Source organism: Staurois parvus, unplaced genomic scaffold, assembly GCF_062004578.1.
Source record: "Staurois parvus isolate SC_StPar_1 unplaced genomic scaffold, SC_StPar_1.0 ptg000021l, whole genome shotgun sequence".
Taxonomy (NCBI): Eukaryota; Metazoa; Chordata; class Amphibia; order Anura; family Ranidae; genus Staurois; species Staurois parvus.
Genome location: NW_028317817.1, coordinates 1,851,967 through 1,876,583, shown reverse-complemented (window position 1 = coordinate 1,876,583; position 24,617 = coordinate 1,851,967). Strand labels below are relative to the sequence as shown.

At 38.1% G+C, this 24,617-nt stretch overlaps 1 protein-coding gene across 2 annotated transcripts in view; it reads right to left on the bottom strand.

Annotated features, from left to right (window-relative positions):
- Positions 1-13,082: 13,082 nt before the first annotated feature.
- The window catches only part of TRIM71 (tripartite motif containing 71), a 98,861-nt gene continuing 87,326 nt past the window's right edge, over positions 13,083-24,617 (bottom strand). For both annotated transcript variants that reach the window (XM_089691329.1, XM_089691339.1), the window contains 2 exons: positions 15,509-15,643; positions 13,083-14,683 (listed from right to left, as the gene is read on the bottom strand). In XM_089691329.1, coding sequence (XP_089547455.1) covers positions 13,232-14,683; positions 15,509-15,643 — 1,587 coding nt within the window. In that variant the 3' untranslated portion in view covers positions 13,083-13,231. The remainder of the gene's footprint in view (positions 14,684-15,508; positions 15,644-24,617) is intronic.

Here is a 24,617-nt window from a genome sequence, read left to right as displayed (position 1 = left end):
GTGCATGAATGGCATATTTTAATTTTTATTACTCTAAAATTTCTTCAGGCTCCAAGGCTTACCAAATTCATAAAAGCTCATGCATGCAAAAATATGCTAAATGCATTCACAGCAGTAACTTGTAGTTTCCATCCAAGTGATAATAAATGGTTCAGTTTTTTTTTTCTTTTAAACAGGTCATAAAAATTACCTACTCCGCGCAATGGTTTTGCACAGAGCAGTCCCAATCCTCTTCTTGTGTCCCCCGCCGCAATCCCCTCCTGCTGAGTGCCCCCAGAGCAAGCAGCTTGTCCATAAGACACAGAGAATGTGGCTCGGCTCCACCCTCCACACTGGCTGTGATTGACAGTAACAGGAGCCAGTGCCTCCCACTGCTCTCAGCCAATGAGGAGGGAGAGACCCAGGGCTGCCACTGCTCTCATGCACGTCGCTGGATCGGGCTCAGGTAAGTATTGGGGAAGGGCTGAGCAGGGAGCTACACACTGATTTTTTTTTTGCCTTTTATACATTCTATGCAGGAAGGTAAAAATCTTCAGTCTTTACAACCCCTTTTAAAGCAGGTATTGACAGGCTTTGAGCTTTGTGTCGATGGTATAATTGAGACACTTCTGAGAATTGGAATTTGTTGACAGGAACATGTGACCTGTGGTTGACCTACTTCAGACCTGCATTTAACTTGCTTCAAGCAGGCGTTGCCTTTCCATAGACAAAGGCAGAATACAGTTAAAACTGGAAACAAAAAAAAAGGTTCAAAATATACACTGGGGTACAGCTTACCTACTCAAGACTTCAACTTTTCATCCAAGCATTGTTCTAATGTATCACACACATTAATCCCAATATCTTGGTTATAATTACAGAAGTCAGTGAAGACTTACTAGGCCGCCTATTTATTAGAATGTTGTCCTTAGCCTGGCCACGGTTTTACTGTGCAGGAGAAAAGCGTGTTTAAAGAAATTAAAAGACAAGCACATCATTTTTCAACATGAAACATTTATTTGAGCAAACAAAAAGTAAACTGCATAGAAACAATTTAAGGTCCACAGAAACAATGACTTTTAAGGCTACTGGTAGCTGACATAACATCCCTTTGCTACATAACAGCCTTCTGCATGGACCATGGGAGGACAATACATTCAGAAATATCCATCGGAACATCTTTTTACCTTTGCCCTATGGAACAGAGGCACATATTCAGTCATGCTCTTCCTACATACAGTGTGGGAGGTTTGTGCAAACAGCTTGATTTTGGCACCGTCACTTCAGACCCTTACAAAATTAGGAAACTCCTATCCGCATTGCTTTGCAATGTATCACCTGCTTCTTCAAACATCACAGGTGCCATTAGCAAGTGACAGGCCAAAAAATTCACTGATCATGATCAATTATTGGAGAGAAATTTCTCTTCCTCCTCAAGGTGCAGCACAGGCAAGACCAAACAGCAAAATGAGGTTCCTTCGTGTTGTAAAGCATTTCTATAAGACTCATGGATTGAAATGAAGAAATAACTGTTCATTGATTTAAGTAACATTGTTTTGAAGACCTCTTTACAATAAGTATCTTGGCAGGTTCTGGCTGCCTTAACCTTTGCTGCAAATAATACATAGCCCTAAAGAAGAGATACTTATGTGCCCTATATTACAAGTTTGAGCCCCATGGCATTCTGCAGATGTATTTAAAAACAAGGAGCAAGTGGAACACATTTTTCCTGATCAGTAAAAATTATAACTCCAAAAGTTTCAGTTCATAGAGCACAGTTAAGAAGTGAAGATGGTTCTCATGATCAATGCCGACAGCAAAAGCCTTTTTGAAACAAATTCAGGTAATAGTAAAACTAAATGTTAAGAATCTGCATTCATTTGTATCCTTTGAAACTGTACACATGTACTTGGCTCAGCCAGAAAAGTAATGACTCTCCCTGTCCGGAACAGCCATTATTTTCGATGGCCAGGCCTGGTACATGCATGTAATTTAAGAGGACAAACACTGCACTGAACCTGGTCACTGAAGCTTCACTTGTCTGCACCTGAGGACAGTTTATATGGGTTTTGTTTGTTTAATAGAGCACTTACGCTTCAGGTATCTTAAAAACTTTGATAAGTTAACTTTTATACTTATAGCTCCAAAGTGGTCACCATATCAAAAAGAACTCAGTGGTAGTTCTCCTTTAATGCATAAAGGGAATCTGCTAAGGAAGTGACTGAAAGCATTCACAGTATTCTGGTATTAGGCTTTTGGTCAGCCTAATGCAGGCAGAAAAGTACCACAAACCGATTTATCAGTTATCAATGTGTCTATTAGAGGAAGCTGGTTTCTGTGTAAATAGACTGAATCACTGCAGGTTGGCACAGCTTCTATCACAACTATGACGAAGACTCATTCTAAGGAAGAGCAACAGTATCTTGCCAATCCAAGAATAAAGCACCACACTTTCCAAAATTTGACACACAATTAAGGGCCACTGAAGCAAATGACATTATTGGCCTATTCCATAATCACTAATATGCTCATTGAGGTACTTGTCATTTTACACATTAGCAGCTACATTTAGACCAATTCAATAAATTGCAAGTTACTATTTAGTAAAAAGCAGTGTTTGAGTGAGTAGTGCCACCAGAGCCAGTCTACTGTGAGTTCTAGTGAAAATCTTGCATTATAGGTGTTGCCTTCTAGAGGCCGTATGAGATGAGTTTCACCTACAACCTCCCTTCCACCCCAGCCAACCCTATTGACCCCAAAGTAATAGTTCAGTTACGTATCCATTTGTATACACCATTGAGAAACAGGCAGAACGTAGGACTAGGGGACTACTTAGTGGCAGGTGTCCAGGGCAGCATTTCAGTGTTGTTTTACCTTAATGTGAATGGGTTTTGAAATTAAGCACGGTCAAACCTGGCCTTACAACAGTAGACGTTCACTCGAACATTCGGACAGAAATTCAGAACAATTGCTTCTCATCGCATTTGATCTTGTCATGACGGAGTCCTCTAATTTCATCCAGACTTCCTACCTGAATAGAATCCCTGACATATTACAGTACGCATTATTTTTCTCAGATGTTTTAACAGTATGTTAGAACATTGAGGGAAAAAAATGACATGCTGCTCCTTTGAATTTCCTTGCTTCTATGGTTGAAAACCATCATCGCTTTGAAAATATTTGTTCAATTTTTTAATTGTGGTGTCAAAACGACAGTCTACTGATGTATGGCCTTCTCAAAACTGTGCATGTTGTAAGTGATGTAAGCAGACACTTACAGATCATGAATAGCTTCACTATTATGTGGTGCAATGTTTCAAAAACATTTTGCACTGAATCAAAAACACTGCTTCTTGTTGCCCCTAAGGAATTTGTTTGTGCATGCTCATTCAGCATGAGAACCATTAAAACCCACGGAGGAAAACAAAACATTACAGCATAACTGCCCAACAGGCAGCTAACTTTTCTGGCTGGATTGTCACCGACTTTCATAATACCACCAGCTAAGAAAAGCTCAATTTAAAAAAAAAAAAAAAAGTAATCCCTCCCCCCCTTCAAAATCAATGCCAGGAGAAAAAACAAAACCCACAGGAAACCTGACACTGTCGTTACAATCGGACAAACACACACAAAGCAAAAAAGGCTAAGCTATATCAACATTTTACATTCTTTTTATTAGGCCCCTCTCTACAATTTCATGCACATTATTCAGCCGTTAGAGGAGCGGATGCAATAAAAAAAATGTTTTCTACCTGAGATTAAAGCAGTTTTAATACAATCATTAAGAGAAGGTCTAAGACCATGCAGATACAAAAACACACGCAAAGCTTCTTAATTTATGTTTTAGAACCATAAGCGGTTACCCCTTTCAGTGCAGGCATGGTAAGGTTTGCCAGGTAAGCTATTGAAAACAGAGTTTCAAAGCGGCTTTCTGCAATGTATATAAATAATAGGCTTTATGCTGCATACATGCAGATGAGACTAGTCTAACATGCATTGCAGATGGCATCTAAATGGCCATCTAGACAACCTTGGTTGCGATAAAGCCATGGCCAACACTGGACTGATAAAAACTACGATGGAATGTGTCAATCTGCTCTTTCAACCCGTAATTAAAATGTATTTTTTTCTCTCCCCTAAACAACCTTTCTTAAGGGTTTTTAGTGGAGGGTCAATAATAAAAAAACAAAAAAAAAAAAAACAAAAAAAAAAACGCCTCTCCTTTATCCAGCACCATGACCACTATTTAGAAAACAAATATTAAAAAAAAAATTAGAGCTGAAAAAAATTGATGGATATGTTTATTATTTCAAGTATGAATGTAGAATGCTTTCACAGCAACAGTACAGCAATTCACAGAAAATTTATAGATAGATACCCATTATGCTATGCTTATTATGGTCAGATAAGAAGCCACAAGCTGCAATATGAGGTCCACAAATACAGGTTCTCTCAATCAGCATTTTATGTTGATCATGACAATGTTCCTGTATAAAGATATTTGAGCTAGGTGTTGATCAGTGTAGGACTGGCCTTAAGGATGAAAGAGTGAAAAGACGTGGTGTTACAAAATTAAAAGATACATAGGGCAAGCTTGTGTTAGCACAATGCTCTTACTTAGGGATCCTCCAAAGCAAGGAGTCACTTCATTATGCTAAAAAGTTCCTGCTGAATTTAGGATTACTGTTTTCACTGGAAGTACATTTTGCCTGGCTCCCTAGAAGTTCCTGTTATGCAGCCAGTTAGTCCAGTCTAGGGACTATTTTTTTTCCAGTCTCTGTCCTTACTAGGTGGACGTACAGTGGACAGTTTCAAAAGCAAACTGTGGTCATGGTACAAAAAAAGAAAAAAAAAACAAAACAAAAAAACAAAATCTATCAAATACAATCAAAATGTCTGATTAGTTTGATCCCTTCACACAGCGCAATGCCTTGTGGTTCTGCAATAACATCAAACTGTACAAAGTATATTTTAAAGCATGCAAAGTGAATTCTCCTGTGATAACAAGGCTCTGTACTCTACCAGTCTACTGTTAGGACAATTTATAAAGCTAGAAAAATATGTGAAGGTTAATCATTTGCATACCTTCGGAATACACACAATCTTCACTATAAAATTTGCACTATTTCCTGAGTACCTAATAATTTGGTCAGGTCTATGTACATAAGATTACTGGCTAAAAAGCAGCCTAAAAACAAAAAGCCTTTCATTCAATAAAAAACACATTGCCACACATTCCAACAGTGAATGTGATATTTATTAAACAAGTCATTGTTTCCTGGATAATTTGCCATATGAAAATTCTGAGAATTGATCATTTTTTTTAATAGAAAGAGTTGAGGTAGATGACTAACGTGTACACTTCAGTGTTTCGAGTATATTTGCCAGGAAACAATAGAACAGAAACAAAAAACTTGACAACCTGAGGTAGATACAACTAAAGGTTCAAAGGGATGAACCTGAATAAAAATGTGCAGCGGGCAATGGGGGGAAACAAAAAAAATCTAGATAAATTTTACAAGCTAGAATAGTGTATATAAAGGCCTATAGATGATAGACTATAGATGACTGAACATAAGCATTGTGTTTTCTTAATCTCATAGCGGATAGCTGGTTCAAGGGAGGTCATGTCTAAGTAAAATTGCAATTTTGCAGCCATTTGCATTTTTAAAGTAAACCTTTCCAGAGGAAAACATGGGGCTGCCATTACCAACCCCAATCCACTTCTGATGGTGACAGTGGTCAGGCTGACCCACAGAAATTAGTCACGAACCTGAGCAAGTATGCATATCAGGAAAGTCAATGAAAGTAAGGTGTCCCGATTTGTATACTTTTATCAGATAAGTGATGCAAAGTAATGATATAATTGTGTAAATATAAGAACTAGAATGTACAGAATGAGATGTAGCAGTGGCAGCCTTGAAGATTCTCTCAGGAAAGGAGTCATTTGCATCTTGTCTACTCAGAAAGGGACCTCTAATCTAATGCTGCCACTAAATCATGCCCATTTGGCAGGATAATACTTTATCTCACAAAAGGAAAATACTGACTCTGTATTCACTTATTTAAACAAAAGGAAGGAACACATTTACTACATAAAAAGGTGGTTTCAGAAATTATTTTTTTTTTTTTTTTTTTTTTTTTTTTTTTTTTTAAGATGACATCTAAAATTATTCTAAAATGATTTTTGGCACCTATTGAGATGCCTGAAATCTTTGGCAACACAATTTTAAAGCAACATTGATTAACAAAAATGCAAATCATTAAAGAAGACATAAAAAAATAAAAATAAAAAAAAGCACATCAACTGCTCTACAGAATAAAGCAGTACGTTTCAATGTCGGCATGACTGAGTAAGAAGTCTCCTGTACAGGTAGGGTATCATACAGAGTGAGGTAGAGGAAACCTAGAAGACATGAATCCGTACAAAGTTTTAAAAAAACAGCAGAGTTACAACCTGCCCTTTGCTGGACTACTTTGAATAGAAACTTAGGTCCTTACTGAACTCTACATGAAACCAAAAAACGTCTTGGCTTGAGTGTACTTTTAAGCCGAAATTCTTTAGGTATGGACTATTTTTACATAGTTACATTGGTCCATCTTGGACCAATGGAAGTATGCATGTGATTTGATTGGATGAGGTAGAGGGGCAGGACGGTGATGTCACAATCTCCATCTCGTCCTATGAAAAAACACTTTGCATTTATTGAGTAACAGTGCCTGTGCCGAGTAGAGGATCCGAATGATAGCGGCAATCACTGAAGGTGCTGTGCCAACTACAATGATTTCCAGCTTCCACAGGGATCGCACATACATACTTGCATCATTAGTCCATACCTAATGTTCATGTTTGAAAAGTACAACTGTACATGCAAAGCCAGATAAAGCCTACAGATGCTCACAGGTTGCAACAAATGTAACATAATAAAATATAGATGGGAAAAGGATACTAAAAACTATGATAAAGTTTCCATTGCAAAAGGGATCACATACACCAAATCTGAATGATCCAGGGATTCAGAAGCCAAGAAAACCCTAGATTCATGCTGAACGCAACTACATTTTTGTACAATGACCACAATGACCTATTGTAATCTTTACAAACATGCATATACAAATGTGTGATGCATTTCTTTGTAATCCTGGCCTCACATGTTACAATCAGACTTCATAATCTAATGTTTTATGTTGAATTGTACAAAGGTCTCAATATGTGCTGGGCTACAAAAGATTCAATTTGAAGATAACATTGAATGAAGTTATCTAAAATAGTGACTGGATAACAATTTTCTGATTATTTCTATGCAGATTTCAACATGGGTAGTACAAATAGGCAATCAAACAATGTTCTACATGGCAGCAATTATTGTCCAGCCAGAATTTGTGTGGGGATCATTTACATTTTTTTCCCCAATTACCACTGGTCTACAGATTTAATTAGGACTGTTTTGAGTGGCAACAAAGCATATATAAATAACCCCTTCAGATATTGAAAAAAAAAGTCAAAGTAAAAGTAAATTAGAAAGTGAAAAAATCTTCCCCCTCCAAAAATAAAATAAAAAAAATCACTACTGCTACTTTAATCCCACTCTAAACATATATTATATTAGAAAACTAGTTTGTGAGACCAACATATATAATTAAAAGGCAGGAGTTTGAAAACAAACTATTGTGGTGAAGAAGCCTCAATGTATAATTATAAAGCAGTCACATGATGAAAAAATAATCTGAACGGTTTGGTAAAGCATTCAAGCATTGCAAATACCACCAGTTTATTTTTCCTTCAGCTACCATAGATGGACCACACCTAGTCACCTAGATATCTGTTGAACACCACTTGATCCTGGCAGGACAGCCAAAGCTCTCGTCTGTACTTCTCCTGTGGATCACAGGAGTGCAGTTCGTTCTGCACTACTGTGACCTGTTTTCAGCTGACAGCGGACTGAAACCCGCAGTTGGCTGGCGTCAGTCAGCCAATCCAGGCTGGGGAAAGATCCCAACTTTAAATTCAGGATCCACCTCAGAGTCTGGAGTGGCACTTGGCTCAGTCTCTTAGCAATCTGCTGAGAGCCTGAGCCAGCCGCTCCCTCTCCCTCCATAGCCAGGGGTGAGTGGGAAGGGGTCAGAGCAGACAGCGGTGACTGACAGTCAGCACTCCCGGCTCACAGTGGCGTTGAGAACTCAGTGATCATGTGATCACTGAGTTCTCACCCTTAGAGCCAGTGGGGGACTAATGCTGCATCCACATAGGCAAGTATAATTTGGAGAAAAAAAACAAAAAAACTTACACTTCTCTTTTAATATATGCATTCAGTCAACATGCAACAAATGATAATTTGTAACAGCCAGCAAACACCAAATATGTATTGGGTCAAGTTACTTAAATGAATTTAAAAAATCCTCAAGTTAGAAATTTAGGATAGCGGTAAACCATCTAAATTCTCAGGAGCTGTGAAAGGCAATGACTACCGCATGTTTGCAGTGTAATATTAGCCAACTGCCACACTTTGCCTTAATGTAACAGTTACTACAGAAAAAAACAAACAAACACAGGTACTCATATACCTTCTGACACCCCCCCCCCCAAATTAAACGCTAGATCATATCTTGAAATTTTTGGTTTATTGTCGCAAAGCTTTAATTAGCACTGCAACAATACAAGCCAGAAAAGCCAAGCAAACTTAAAGACAAATTTACTGTTCAGGGTCCATTTCAAAGAAGGACAGGTTCTATTTGTAATGGTTTCTGATACCAATGGGCCCAGTCCTACTCTCATTCAACACTTATCACCCTGACGAGAAGAGCACTTATATAAAATGGGTGTCAAGGCAGTTTATCTTTGGTTTATAATTTCTTTGTAAGCAAACTCCCAAGGGGAGAAATAGGAAAGCACACAGACACATACATTCACTGTCCTGTACAAGCAGAGGTTACACTCATTAAACCATGCAGTAAAACATGGCTGTAACATTCCACTGTTGATAAAGGTGCACTCCCAAAAATACATTCATTTACAGCAAAGATGAGGAACGTAATACAACAATTCGAAAACAACTTGCTGAGTCATTTTGGAGCAAAACAAACAAAAAAAAAAAATTATCCGTTTAGGCAATTAAAAATGTGTAGCAACACGGGCATGTTTTTCAGTCAAATTAAAATTAACCAGTCATAAAACACCAAATATGATAACTCTAGAGAGGAGATAGGGGTATCTCCGATTTCAAAAAAAGAGGAATCATAAAATGGCATATATGTCAAGCTTTTAACCTAGTGCCACACGGCACCAAGCATATCTATTTTTCTTACCAGAAAGTACTAACTGCATAAGCTCTAAATTTCCCAATGATTTAGTTCATTTACGTGTAACATTTTTGCCAGATTTGCACATTTTGAAAAGAGCTATTTTCTCATTTTGAAGACAGTAATATTTGGCACAAAACTGGATTCAGATTTGCTAAAAATCTCAGAAATGTTAGTTTTTTGGCTAAATTGAATGCCTGAAATTTATTCAGCAAAGTCCTGGGATTTCTCCACCAGTGCCATACCAATCATTGGCTATTTACACACCTGTCTCTGTTCACAAGCTATTTCCTCAGCTTTAACCCGATATACACAAAGAGGCACGGTTTTAAAGCCATGAATGGGACTTTCAAACATTCACTACTCGTGAGTCAATCACAGATTTAAAGAAAAAAAGAAAAGGGAAAAAAAAAAAAAAAAAAGGTACCTGGAAGATTCAACTGTAGTGAATGTCTGGGGGAAGGTCAGACTCACTGCTTGATAAAATATGTTAAAAGGGTTAAGCTTAGGCCAGAAGTTTAGGCCAATGTTCATGTGGTCAAATTAACACAAAAAAGCAAATGTTATAGTCTTCCCTGTTATTGTTAGGCAATGTGCCAAGGATACATCAATCTGTAAAAAAAATTACAGATGAAAGGTTTTGAATGAGGAAACAAATCCATCAATCAGTATGTTCTTTGTCTCATTTAACCTCTCAGATATACAAGAATCTATGTAGGCCTACCTAAACAAGCCAGTAGTATTACAGGACTTAAAATCTTCATACTACATAGCTGCTGTTAAAATTTTGTTGATTTAAAATATAAAATCTGGAGGAAAAGAAAAAAAAATAAAAAATATTGGATTGTGTGTTGTCAGCATTTAAGTTATAGGCATTTCATATGTCTGTTCAGAATATTGAAGAAAGAAAAAAACAGCTTTATGTTGGTAGGAATATCTTTAAAAGATCAACTGGAAAATAATAATCACAGCATATGATATGGCTGTGCTATCAAGGAGTGAGGCCTAGGTCGATAAAAACCACAGTCACTGTAGTAAGTAAAAAAAAAAAAAAAAAAAAAAAGATATGTGACTATATAGCATATATAACTATAAGCTGGGTACACACTAAGAAAATTTGGAAAAATACAAGGAACAGTCGATTATCTGGTCGTTCGGATAGTGCGATCAACAGCTGATTCCAACTGTTCAGACAAGAAAAAAAAAAATGAAGGTGTAAACTAGAAAATTATTGTATGCGTACACAACTTCCAATTTTTGCTCTATGTACAGTAACTGTAAGGAAACAATCGAATAAAAAAAAAAAAATGTGCATGATCAGAAGCAAAGAACAACCCAAAAGAAGGTGACAATGAACATTTAAATCATACACAAGAAAACGTTTGGCTTTGTCATTCAAGATTTTTCATACAAGTTTATACCATTATCAGTTACATTATGCCATGCTCCTTCGTCGAAAATAGATCAGCTATTTGTCCGATTTTCTCCTAGTGTGTACCCTACTTTATGGTGAGCAGGTCCAAGTGGACACAACCACATACTGTTTATACACGCCACATTAATCTAATCAGGAACTAAAGGATATAAATAAGAGCCAATGTCTCTAATTCAACATAAGGAAGGCTAATGTCTACAAAGTCTACTGTTAATGGAGACTAACCTTGGTGCCATGGGAGGAGGACTACAATCCAAAGCATGTGCTGTCAGACAAATTTTAGGAAGAAAAAAAATAAATAAGATTCTCAACCCCAAATATAGCTGAGCTGACTTATTAGTGTAGCTATAAACTTTAATCTCCTCCTTAGTAAAGAGGTGGTGTCAATGCATCTCCTAGTAACACAAGTTTAAAAAGCCATACACACACATTTTAAAGGGTCAGGTTTCTCCCTTACTGGCTTGAGAACATTAAGTGCAGCCAGAATATAAATTGGAGTGAGCTATGTAAATTTTAACATTCCAAAAATAGAGCTGCTGTTAAACAGATAACCCTTACATCAGCCTTCTTTAAGGAGATCAGGGTTAATTAGGATTCAAAAATATACAAAAAGGAAAAATAAAAAAAGAAGTGCAAAATTTGGAAAATATGTTCAATCTGCAAATTATATATTTATATTTTGACATGCAGATCAGTTTATGCAAATTCGGCTAACACATTTTCTTCCAAGGTAGGAAAGGAAATCTTTGGTTAGGGGGAGGATTGACTTATAAAGATTGAATTCAAAAAATAAAATTTGCAAAATAGACAAGCTGATTAAAATAAAAGTCTTCACATTTCTGGAGATATCAAATGGAAGATGTGAATGTTTGCAATTACATTGAAAAAACAAAAAAAACCCCACCTAAAACAAATTCAATTAGCATGAATTAGTCTGTGCAAACATGCTGGTTGCAGTTGTTAAGAAATGATCCACAAAACTGTGCTCAAAGCCACACAGGCTCAATTCAAAGTTTTACACAAGGATAATGATCTTTATTTTCAGTCATCTGACTATAAGTTTTCAAAATCTTAGTGGACCTAAATAACTGTGGAGCCAAAAATAAAACGCACTTTTTTGGAAGTAGGTCTCTTAAACCTGGTTATTTAATTTGGAGCGTTGAATCCAATAAAATTTCTATTGGACACTGCCCAAATGAAAAAACCCATATTCAAGGACCCAACTTGACTGCAAAAACTAGAACAGTGTAAATATTTTTATTTTAATCAGCATGATTTTTACTTAACATTCTGAATTAAAACTGAAATTTAAATTTTAACCTAAGCATCTATTTAGTCTTCTCTCTAGCAGTGAAAGCTATTAACATTGGTTTCTGCTACAAAACATTCTGTGTACACTTGAGTCTTGTCAATGTGTCAAAGTGTTTTCTATAGCACTGTCCAAACACAGGCCGCAAGTAGCTACTGTAAAAAAAAAAAAAAACTCATTGTGCACAACAGCTATACTGTATGATACAGTATATTGTTTATATTACAGTAGGGTTATGAAATAGGCTTCTGACTCATCCATGTTCAGTAGAGTATTCGTTTCTGCCTATGTCCAACAGGTTCTCACTAGTGTGACCCCTACAGAGACACCACCACAACTGTCAGGTCTGCTAAAATGTTGCTTAAACCTCTTTACGTACAGACAAGAAAATATTTTGACCTTTACAAGTTGTGCTTCATCTTTCTTACTATTCATCCCCTATAGGCTAATCAACAGAATCATATGTCAACCATACACACACACACACACACACGTCGGGTGCCAAATGGAATTTGTAAAATGGACACGATTTTGAAGAAGCAATGATTCAGACATTCAGCATCTACTACACTAGGCATCACATTACTTAAATAGGACATAGACATTGCAGATATTAGAAAATGATTTTCAGTTGCTGAGGTATGTGAAAATTTGATCAGAATAAAATGAAAACACTTTGATGAATTTGCATACGGAGGTATCTTCTGTTCTGAAACGCACTGAGGTAATATACAAAGTGTCCTCTGTTGCAGCAGCACAGGTAAAGTAGGAATTTAAAATTTTGGTTATAGAGGACACAAGTGTTTTTCTTAACAAAAACAAAAATAAAAAAGTAAAGTTTCAATAACATTCCTGGTATTTTTCGTTAAGTTTATAGCCCTTTTTGGCTTCATTCACAAGAGATACTCTCTTAGGAGGTATAGTTTTGTCTGCCTTTTGCTTCAGTTGTTCATATCTGAGGTATGTTGAAATCAATATTTTGTGCAGGATAAGAAAAATTAAAACAACACCCCTCCTTCTAAGAGGTTTTGAGGTAGATTTTCCTTCCCAAGTTTTGTTTTTATGCTTCACAGGCTCTATTTTTGCAGATTACAGTTAATAGGTTTGTAAGAAAAAAAAAAAAAAAAATGAGGTAGGTGTACAATAATGTTGTATATTATATACTTCTTGAAAGATTTTCCCTGAGACAGTTTTGTGTTGAAAACTGATTAGAAGGCAAGAATCCGATTATTACCAAAGTCGACCACGACAATTGTGCCATCAGGAGTAACAGCTATACCGGATGGCCGGTCCATCTGGCCAAAGCCATTTCCTTGAGTGCCAAATTTGCATAAGAAGCTTCCATTTGGCTCAAAAATTTGTACTCTGTGGTTTCTAGAATCTGCCACAATGATGCGTCCTTCCTGATCTACTGCAACACCCTGAGGCCGCAGGAACTGCCCATTGCCTGTGCCCTCGGAGCCCAAGAAATGTGCTGACTGGCAGTCTGACTTGATTATGAGCAGACGATGGTTATTAAAGTCAGTGACAACTAGGTAACCATCCTGACTGAATGCCACACCACGGGGAGAGTCAAAGTGCTTCCAGAGAGCACCTTCAAAGCCATACTTGTTCAGGTATGTCCCATCTGGGCCAAATAATTGGACACGGTGATTCCGGGTGTCAGAGACAAGGATCTTCCCCTCTGGATTGACAGCAACATCCCAAGGGTAATTAAACTGGCCGTTCTTGGTCCCTTTTTCACCAAATTTAAATAAGAACTGGCCCTCAAAAGTGAAAATTTGAACACGATGGTTGTCCTTATCTGCTACCACAACCCTACGAGAACTGTCACAAGCAACGCCAGCGGGCCGGTCAAACTGACCAGGTCTTGATCCCAAACTGCCAAACCTGTGGTGAAAAGTACCGCAAGGTTTGAAGATTTGGATGCGGTTGTTGCTTCTATCAGCGACAATAATATATCCTTCCCTATCCACAGAGACACCCCAGGGACGGCAAAGCTTTCCATCATGATCACCCTCTCCCCCAAATGAAAGGGAGGGAAGCCCAATCCCTAAGTAGCAACGACCAGACTTCACATTGACTTTAAATGGGCTGTTTTCAACGTGCTGATTGCACACCATTACAGAGATAAGGTGTTCTCCTTCAAGTTGTGGCCTATAACTAACCAAATATGTACCAGTCATCTGATCAATGACATCAGCTGCAAATAGATTCCCATCAGGACCCATGACCAGCACAGTTACAAGGTCACCACCTGATAACCGTGCTTCCCCATCATGGTCATAGCCAATAACATTAAATGATGCAACTTTGCCCTGAAGGGCTCTTTTCAAGCCTTCTCCTGTGGCTTTTGATAGTGCTGCAAAAGCACCACTACTGACTAATCCCATTGATTTGATGGCAAGGATCAAGGCCTGGTCAGGTGGAGTGAACATAATCCTATCATCTTCTTGAAGTTGTAACAGACCTCTAGCATTTTTTATATCTTGCACTTGAGCCAAAACACGGTCGCGGGCAATAAGGATATCCATTGTGCAGCCTTCTTCCAAGACCTGCTGTACTGCGCTGATTGTGCTGTCCAGTTTGTTTAGAGCCTGATGAAGTTTATCGACTTGGTGGTACAGAGACTTTGCTTTCACTTGACGAATCTTTTCGACCTATGAAATAAGGGAAAAGTGAGAAAAGAATTAAAAAAAAAAAAAAAAAAAGGCATATTTTAAAAAAAGTTATTTTCGTGGACAGGGGTGAGTAAAAGGCAAGCTTGTCATTGACTATTAATTTACAGCTTAGGCACCAGCTCACCCTCCAGCTTACTGATTGGACAAAGAAAGAGCATTACCACACAAATTGAATGATCATGCTATCCTGTTTTTTGGCAGCAAGCTCCTAGTGGTAAACTGACAACACTTTGCAATGTAGTAGAGTCTGGCTGAATCATTGTGAGGTCTTTCCATGCAGGATAATGCAACAGGTTCATTTTATTCTAAGCAGATGTGAGAGCTGGCATTACGTTTTTTTTTTTCTTGCATGGCCCAGCTAAGCAATTAATTTAACTGGACCTTGCAGATATAAGGGAGCATGCATCTCCCTTCCCTTATTTCCAACAGTACTTGTGGTTGATCATATGGAGTGGAAAGAAGGTCCCCAGCCCTCTGTAGTCCAACTCTCAAATGAAAGCTTACACATAGCCTCTCCTCCCTACCGCAGGGGAACGAGGTGCCAGAGGAATGAAAGGGAAGCAAAAAATAGGCAGCTGCAGGGGAATTCATTAAAATGCATCTGTTGCATTGCATGGTCAAAGCAGAGGTTCACTTATGCTTCATAGGGGCATAGACCAGAATTAATGATTTAATACTGTTAAAAAAAAAAATATATATATATACACATTTAAATATATTTGCTCCATCACAACAATTTCTATGAAAAGGTAAAAAAAAAAAAAAAGGGAGTGTTGTTTTGAACTTTAACAAAATGTTACTAACCTTCCATAGCAGCTCACATTCCCTCTCTTCGAGTGCCTTCTTATGCCTGGAAGTGACTGCTTTGATCTCAGATTGCGCTACTTTGGCTTTCATCTCAACTTGCTCTGCCAGTGCTTGGGCCTGCTCAAGACTCAGCTGCAAAATGAAACAAGAAACCATGTTCACAATTAAAACGTGCATTCTGTTACATGCTCCACATCTTCTAATGTCACACACACTGGCACCAGTACATAGGTCACTGTGTTCACAGGACCCTTCTCCTACACAATACAAAGCAGCCAATAGTTATACTTCAACTCCTTCCGGTGGAAATCTTAAAAGTCAGCATTAGAAATGATACATCACATTCTAAACAATGAAATGTAATTAGCAATGTAAGTGGATGTCCATTTAATGTGGAGCATTGATTGACTTATCGACTTTCTGTTTACTTCCTAGTTGATCACAGAGACCACAAGACATCAGTGAACAAAAAAAATAAATAAATATAAAAGAAATAAAAAAAAGATTTGGGCAAACAAAGAGGTACTAAATTCTCCTGGTATAGCAGGAACTTTTTTTTTTCATACAAACCCATGCGATTTGTTGTTGAACCAACAAACTGATCTATAAAAACACCTGAATTATTCTTCAAGGTAGGTTGAAAAAAAAAATGTATTGTTGCGAGTCGATTAATCTTGAGAACGGTCCACATTTTGGTAAATTTTGTTGGAAATTAAATCAATAGGTTGAAAAACCTGATGCTTTGGTAATTTGCAGAAAGTTTGCCATTAGTGCAGTAACAACATAAGAAACAGAATTTAGATTGGATGGGTTAAAATTCTCCAGCAAAAATATATTTACACGCCATCAAAACTTATAAAAGTCTTATTCAGAAGTATGAATAAAATATTTTAAAATGGTTGTGTCACTATTGTAATTCAAAGGTCAACCACTGGATGGCACTATAAAAATATGGGCACTATGAATTACTATTAAAAATATATATTTTTTAATTTCCCAAAAAAATACAAGCATTTCCTTGACATTTTAAAATTCTTTAATTAAAAAAAAAAAGCTGTTCTATTACAGTTCAGCGTTGAGCCACAAGAAGCCAATTTGACCTTATTTATAAGCCTTAACCCTTAATTGTTTGTGCAGTAATTGTAACTTAATAGGAGACCTTAATGAGGATGGGACTCTGACAATAAGCCATTCATCTACATTCATTGTTGTGTTGGAAGCAAAGCTGTGATCTCTGAAAGCTGGTTAAATATTAACAATGACCATTTAGATCAAATTGTCAATTCTAACACCAGGAAGTATCCAGATGGACAGGAATATAATGCTATTGAAAGGTGTATCTAAAACTTAAAAAAAAAAAAAGTGTTGTCTTTAGTGAGAGTAGAGAGGGATTAGAATCCTTGTTTTTTTATGGTTGTTTCTAGCCCAATTAGGGGGATTCACTCTCTATTTTTCATGTTTCAAGTGAAAGAATTGCAAAATTGTGGATTGTCCCCAGAACAGTAACAGAAAGGAAATCTTCCAATTGGGACAGTAGTTCTGGAGTCACTGGTGACAACCTGGGACTACCTCATTTGGGAAGGATTTCTCCTCACTTCCCAATTTGGAACAGGAAGGAGAGAGGAAGAAAGAAAAAACAAAAACTCACCACACCTGACAGGGCTTCTCACTCTCCCTTACTCCTTCCAAAATTGAAAAAAAAATATAAAGTTGCCTTTAACTCCACCTTAAAAACATGACGCTTAGGTGTGAATGTAGCCATAAAGTTAAAGCTAAACTCAGGACGCAACCTTTTATTCAAATATACTTATACTCTTCAATACCTAATAAAGGATAAAACCTACTTTGTGTGTACCAAATGTCTTTTCAAATCTAGTTAAATTACCTTTAACCCCTTGCCCTCCAGAAGATTTACCCCCCTTCCTGACCAGGCCATTTTTTGCAATACGGCGCTGCGTTCCTTTAACTGAAAAACTGTGCGGTCATGAAACGTTAAACCCAAATTAAATTTGTCCTTCTTGCGTTATTTGAATGCCTGTGCAGTTTTTATTTTTGCACTATAAAAAAGACTGAAAATGTTTTGGGGGGAAAAAAAAAACAAAAACAAAAAAAAACAAAAACACACACACAACTTTTTGCTATTAAACATATCCAGTAAAAAAAAATTAAAAAAATAAAATTTAGTCATAAAATTTAGGCCAAAATGTATTCTGCGACATATCTTTGCTAAAAAAAAAAAACAAAAAACAAAAAAAAAAACACAACCCCACTACTTGCAAATTAATTAGTTTACGTGAAAGTTAGAGTTTACAAGATCGATCGATCTATCTATATATAGCCACAATAGAACACAGAACTATGGGCTCATTAACAACATGTGCAGGGACCTGCAATCTTCTACCATAAAACACAGGTCTCTGCTAGGCCACACAGAAAACAAGTGTTCTCTGTTAGCCATTCACTCCCCAATGCTGGAGTGATGTGCAGAGTGGACACATGCTGCATTTTATGGAGTGCACTGGATGGCATCAAGAGTCCCTACAGTGCAGACATGAATAGATTATACACTTTCAATAAGTTCAATAATAAATAAATAATAAAAAAAAAACAAACAAAAAAAAAAAACAGTCCCTAATTTCACTCTTGGCATGAAGACCGTGTGAATGGGCCCTTTATTTGATGGATAACCCATTACACTGCAGCACGGCACAATGCATGGTAACACTGCTCTGCCATGCCGCACTGTAATAATGCAACGGATACTCTTTACAGCCAGTTGTGGCCAGCAGGCAGGCACTGTACTAAAACAGACCTAACCAGTGTGAGACCTTCAAATGGTACTAAAGCCTAGACATGCTTTACTTTAATTCCCTGCAGTCAAAAATGTTCCAGTAACTATAATCGCCCCCTTACACCCCCCCCCCCCCCATAATTACCAGAGTCCTCACTCGATCCAGTGCTGTAGAAGCTGTAGAAGCTCTCCCTGCTCTCTTCGCCGAGGCAGTTGGAGCCATCGGCCCCTGCTGCTGTCAGTCAAATCCTGTGTCTATGGATGCAGGCATCACAGCTCGAGATCACACACACAAAAAGGTGTGTCACAACAGAAAGTGGCTTCCACACCGAAAAAGAAATAGCCAGGAGCACTGGTACAGGATCCCAGAAGAGGAGGATCAGGGCTACTCGGTGCAATTCCATTCCATAAGTAGAAGGGGTTTTCAAGTCACTTTGAATTTTATTAGGTATAAAAAGGAATACTAGCATGGTGGAACTACACACAGTAGTAAGTGGCATGTGTGTCCTATTACTGATAGGCGGCACACGTCGTAGGACAGTCCAGAGACCATTAATCAAGATGTCAGACAAAAATATTAATGAATGCATGGAACAGCGTTTGGTGACGAAGTTTTGAAGGTGAAAACCCCGCGAATATCCACAAAAGACTTCAAGCACAGTATGGTGATGAGACGCTCAGCCGCAGTAAGACATTTGAATGGTGTAAAAATTTCAATGATGGCCGTAAGTCTGTCAGTGACAATCCCGGCCATGGTGGTTCCCAGCCTACAGCAGTCATTCCTGTGAACATTCAGCACGTGGAACGCCTGATCCTGGATAATCCACACATAACCTGTTGTGAAATTGCAGAAGAGAAAACTTTCTGTGGGAACAGTGAACACAATGATGGCGACGTGAAGCAGGCTGTCCTAGAATGGTTCAGGCGTACTGACAAATCTTTCTATGCCGAAGCTTTCCAGGCATCAGCCAAACACTGGGATAAGTGTATAAAATGTAGCAGGGGTGTATGTGGAAAAATAAATGCAGTTTCCACTCCTTGAAATTTTCTCTTTTATTATATAAATGTAAAAGTCCCAGTTTGACTTGAACGCCCCTCGTATAACAGGTTTATTATTTAAAAACAAAAATATATACACCTTTACAAAATCACTTTAATATGTATCTCTGCTTAATCATCATAAAGGAAAAAAAAAATCACTATCACAGCATTATTCTGCTGTATGCATTTTCCCTATATAAAGTGAAGGAAATAAGTGTTTGATCCCCTGCTGATTTTGAATGTTTGCCCACTCACAAAGAAATGATCAGTCTAAAAACCGAATGGTAGGTGTATTATAACACAGAGAACGAAATCTGATTGTTTGATTTCTCCTGTGGACAGGTGTCTTTTATACAGATAACAATGAGATTAGCAGCACTCCCTTTAAGAGACTGCTTCTAATCTCAGCTTGTTACCTGTATGAAAGACACCTGGTAGCCAGAAATCCTGCTGAATGATAGGGGATCAAATACTTATTTCCCACATGCAAATCAGTGGATCATTTGTTAGACATGCATTTCTTTGGAATTTTTTGTTGCTATTCTGTCTCTGTGTTACAATACACCTACCAATAGACTTTTAGACTGGTCATTTCTTTGTGAGTGGGCAAACATTCAAAATCAGCAGGGGATCAAATACTTATTTCCTTCACTGTACACAATCTTGCACAATTGTTCAAACGACAGTTCGATTATGCATGGACAGACACTGTCTATAGACACAGACATTATGGCTCAGTCCTCCACCCCACTCCCTTGTCACAGGATTGACTGACAGCAGCAGGAGCCAATACTGAAGCATGGGGCACTTTTGGACAGCAGCATTGTCAGTCTGGAGGGAGGGGAAATTTAGATGCTCTAAACAAAATGAAGCCAAAACACCAGCTAATACTTAAGCCGGTAAAGCAACGGTTTTTCCTTTTGGGATAAAGATTTTACATAAATAAAAGCTGATCATTGTAAGCGCCCCTGTCAAGTGTTCAATGGTTGGTCTCAACCCTCTTAACTGATATGTCTGCAGGACAGTGTGTTCTGTTGCCGACTTACTGGCAGCATCATCAGGTGAAATTAAAAGAAAGTCTAAAAAAGAAGAAAAAACAAATGCAGCCATCACATCCACATATTGGTAAGCTTTGATCTCTTAGATTCAAGGGTGTGGAATTTTTTTTAAAAAACTACTTATCCAGGGACTAAATAGGTGGGCCAATCTACTTGTCCAGATGAAAAAAAAAATAATTTTAAACCAAAAACGTATTTAAATCTGAGCTGATTCTAGGACAGTTAAAAAAAAAAAAAAAAAAGGAAGGGGGTTTCATGCAGACTTTTAAATGTGTAACATTTTTAATATTGCGCCGTTTATCTCCCCCACCTGTCTCCAGTACCACACCCAGGGACTAGCAGGGAGGAGAGAGACCTTGCAGTGTAATGAGGACCAATTGGCTGCTCCTCAGGAAGTGTCGGACCTAGATTAAAAAAAAATCATTTTAGGCCTGAAGATTACATAAAACCCCCAAACATTATATGTTTTCTGAAATCAGAGACCCTAGGGAATAAAAGTGGTAGTTCCAATTTTTTATGTCGCATGATATTACTGCAAAATGTCTTTAAAAATACAAGTTAATTTTAGGGCACAAAAAAAAAAGCAATAAATTGCCCTATTTTTAAAAAAAATATAAATGAGGTTGCATTGAGTAAATAGATGCATGTCAAACCTTAAATTTGCATGTGCTTGTGAAATGGCGACAAATTTCAGTACCCTAAATTTTCTATAGGTGATGCTTTTAAAGCCCCTTCTAGGTCATCAGTTTAGTGTTATGGAGGTGGTCTGGTGCTAGAATTATTGCTCATTCTGGCATGTGCGGCGATATGTGACATGTGCATCACAATCGACGTTTACATGTGTAGGCGCTCCAGCGTGTGCTTTTATGTTTGTACGTGCGTATATGTGAGGGGCCTCATTTTGGGGGCGATGTTATGTGCTTGGGTGTAACTTACAATTTCAATTTTTTTTTTCACACTTAATTTTTTTTTCATCGCATAGCAGAACCTGTCACCTAATATCAAACACATAGGTGGCTGTGTCCCTTTATTGAGACATCCAAGGTCTAAAAGACCCTGCATGTCTCCTCCATACTACACTGAAAGTAAAGCAGTGCACACCGCACCGCATTACATTTAGTGAATCTCTCAACGGGGACCCGGAAGTGACATCATAACGCCACTTCAGGGTCCGCTCTTCTCCCTCCACTCTAGCTGACGGCGGTGAACTGGGCCCACAGATGGGCAAGCGGAGTCCAGGAGATAGTGGGCAGAGGGAGGTTCACACAAGGGGGAAGAGAGGCTGGCACTTGTGTGGAAGCAAACGGCAGCAGCGCTGCCATCGATTGCTTCCACCTGACAGGTGAGCCCTGCTGCTAGCCCGCAGCAGGGCTAAAAGGTATAAGGCCCTGCTGCCTGCCCAGCGCCCGCAACTACATGTCCCGGGTGTTGGGCGATAGAGCTTACAAGCTCAGGGATGTTGGATTCCTAACGAGCAGGGCCCTCTGTTTCCTCTTGTACCAAGTTGTATTGTAACTGTAATGTCTACCTTCATTTTGTAAAGTGCTGCGCAAACAGTTGGCGCTATATACATCCTGTACAATAATAAAAGAAAAGGTTTGCTTTTGGGTTTAATACCTCTAACTGCCATTATAAAGATAATGCATTAATATTTATAAGACATATCCTTTGGCCTGTGGAAACGAGCCGGAAATTGTTTGACGAGGTAGTTTGCTGATAAAAATAGATGCACTGGAAAACAGCAATGACATTCCAAGAGTACGAGTACCAAGACTAAGTTCTCTGCATGAGCACCTGACAAGAATAGCAATAATACATTGAGTTAATATTGGAATGTCTGCATCAAATACATGAAAGCCTTACTAAACTAGCTCCACATAATCTCACAGATAGCCATCAGTAATAAAAGCATGTTAGGACACCTTTATTGTTACCACATAAATCTCATGTAGAATTTCCAATACAGGAACACGGGGGTGGTAAATGTTTTACATAAAACAATATGTATTTTGAAAGGAAGATACATGTGCCTACACATGGAAATAAATCATTGTATATTTTTACTTGAATCTGTCCCCAACATGATGGTGCCTGAATTAATATAACAAATTTCACTTTTGAGACACCTGTTTTGAATGATCTAAAAATCCAAAGATTTGGGTTATTGCAGCTTCCTGCAAAATGTGGTGGAAAACTAAAAACGCCATTCGTTAAAAAGGTTGTAAAGCTGACAATTGTATATATTTTTTTCTCTTTCATCTTTTTCCCTCATTACATTACAACCATATAGGTTGCATATTTAGGCAATTTGCGTGTGTGTGTGTATATATATATATATATATACATATACATACATATATATATATATATATATATATATATATATATATACATACATATACACACACACACATACACACACAGGGGCGGACTGACAACTCATGGGGCCCCCGGGCAATAGGGGATCATGGGGCCCCTGTGTCCTTGCCCAAACTCAAAAAAGCCTATGAGAAGAAAAAGAAAAAAAAAAAAAAAAAAGGTACCAGGGGCATCTGATGGGGCCCCCTACTGACCCCGGGCAGTGCCCGAGTTTCAAAATAGTCAGTCCACCCCTGCACATATACAGACATATACATACATACATACACCTCCCTCTCAAAAGTAGTACAAAAACAATTTAGTCATATAAAAACTATAGATGGTACATAAAGCACAAGGGTACCGGCAGAATGCAACCGATATATAAAAGTAATAGGAATAAAAACAAAAAGCCAGTTAAGACGTAGGATAGCAGGGATATGTGAAGGAGAGAATTTGGGGGTGAGGGTGGCATTTGGCTGTGGAGAATTTTCAGCAGTTGTTCATATTAGAGAAAATAGACTGCATACGTCATAATTCAAGGAGGCGGAGGTCAAAGTCGGATGCTAGGAAATCTGTGACCCTTGGCTCCCAGAACTTGTGAAATTTGGGCACAGTTCCTTGCAGCTTAGTGGTTTTTTCCCCCCACTGGAATAAAGAGGTTTTCTATTTATTCATTTTTCACACTGGTTACCTACTAGCTGTCCGGGGCAATTTTGCCATTTTTTTTTTTGCTAGAAAATTACTAACAACTCCAAATATATTTTCTGACAGCAAAAGCCCCAGAGGATAAAGTGTTGGTCATTTTTGTATGCCGCAAGAAATTTGCACAGCTGTGTATCAAATTTTCTGTATTTGAGTGCACACATGGCAACTACAATACCCAAATATTGTATAAAACATAAAAGATTATGTTGCATCAAGAAAATAGATGCAATCATGTCAAGATTTAAATCTGCAAGCACCTGTGGAATGGGGTCAAACTACAGTACCTAAAACTGTCCATAGAGAATTTAAAAGCCATTACAGGTAAAATTAAGGTTCAGTTTAGAGTTAACTGTAAATTACAGCAAAAATAGAATTATTGCTCTCACTTAAGACATGCACGACGATAGCTCACTTGTGTGGCAGACCCATATGCGGGTTTGTATTTGCGGATGAGCATGAGGGTGCATTAAATATTTCCTTTTTTTTTTTTTTTAAATCTAACTTTGCTGCTATTATAAAAGGGGTAACAAAAGCCCCCTTGTGATAGCTTAAGGCAGTGACAGGTACTCTGAGTCATCAGGGGTCAATTATGTCTCCTCTGCCCTCTAAGGCAGCTGATCAAACAAAGATCCTATTTAATCAGCTGCTTCCTTGGCTGTAACAAGCTGAATGACAGCACTGAAATCTGAAGTGACTAAATCCTTGTCGCTTCCAGGATCATTCATCACAGAAGAGATTGGGGAATCATCTCTTCTGTGGGCAACCAACCCACCCGCCATGGTACTGCTCTCATATTCTACAGGGAACAGTGGCGAAGGAAGAGGGATGGGGGTGTGGGGGGAGTGATCCAGGGTGGAAAGCCAATCACTGCTTTGAAAAAAAAGGGTACCAGGATCACAGTTGCACCTGAGCAGTCGATGGTGTTAGTTTTTTTTTTACATTTTTCAAACAGCCCTGTTGGGGGGCTTTGGTGAAATATCAGGGGTCTAAACAAACCCCTGATGTCTCTTGAGACAGAGAGGAGATTGAGGACAGTCCTCAATCTCCATTACTGTAGCCTCAGCTGCATAGAATGAATGAACGAACGGGAAGAGCTCTGCACAGTCTCCCTGTTCATTCAAAAAATGAAGCATAGTAAAAAAAAAACTGT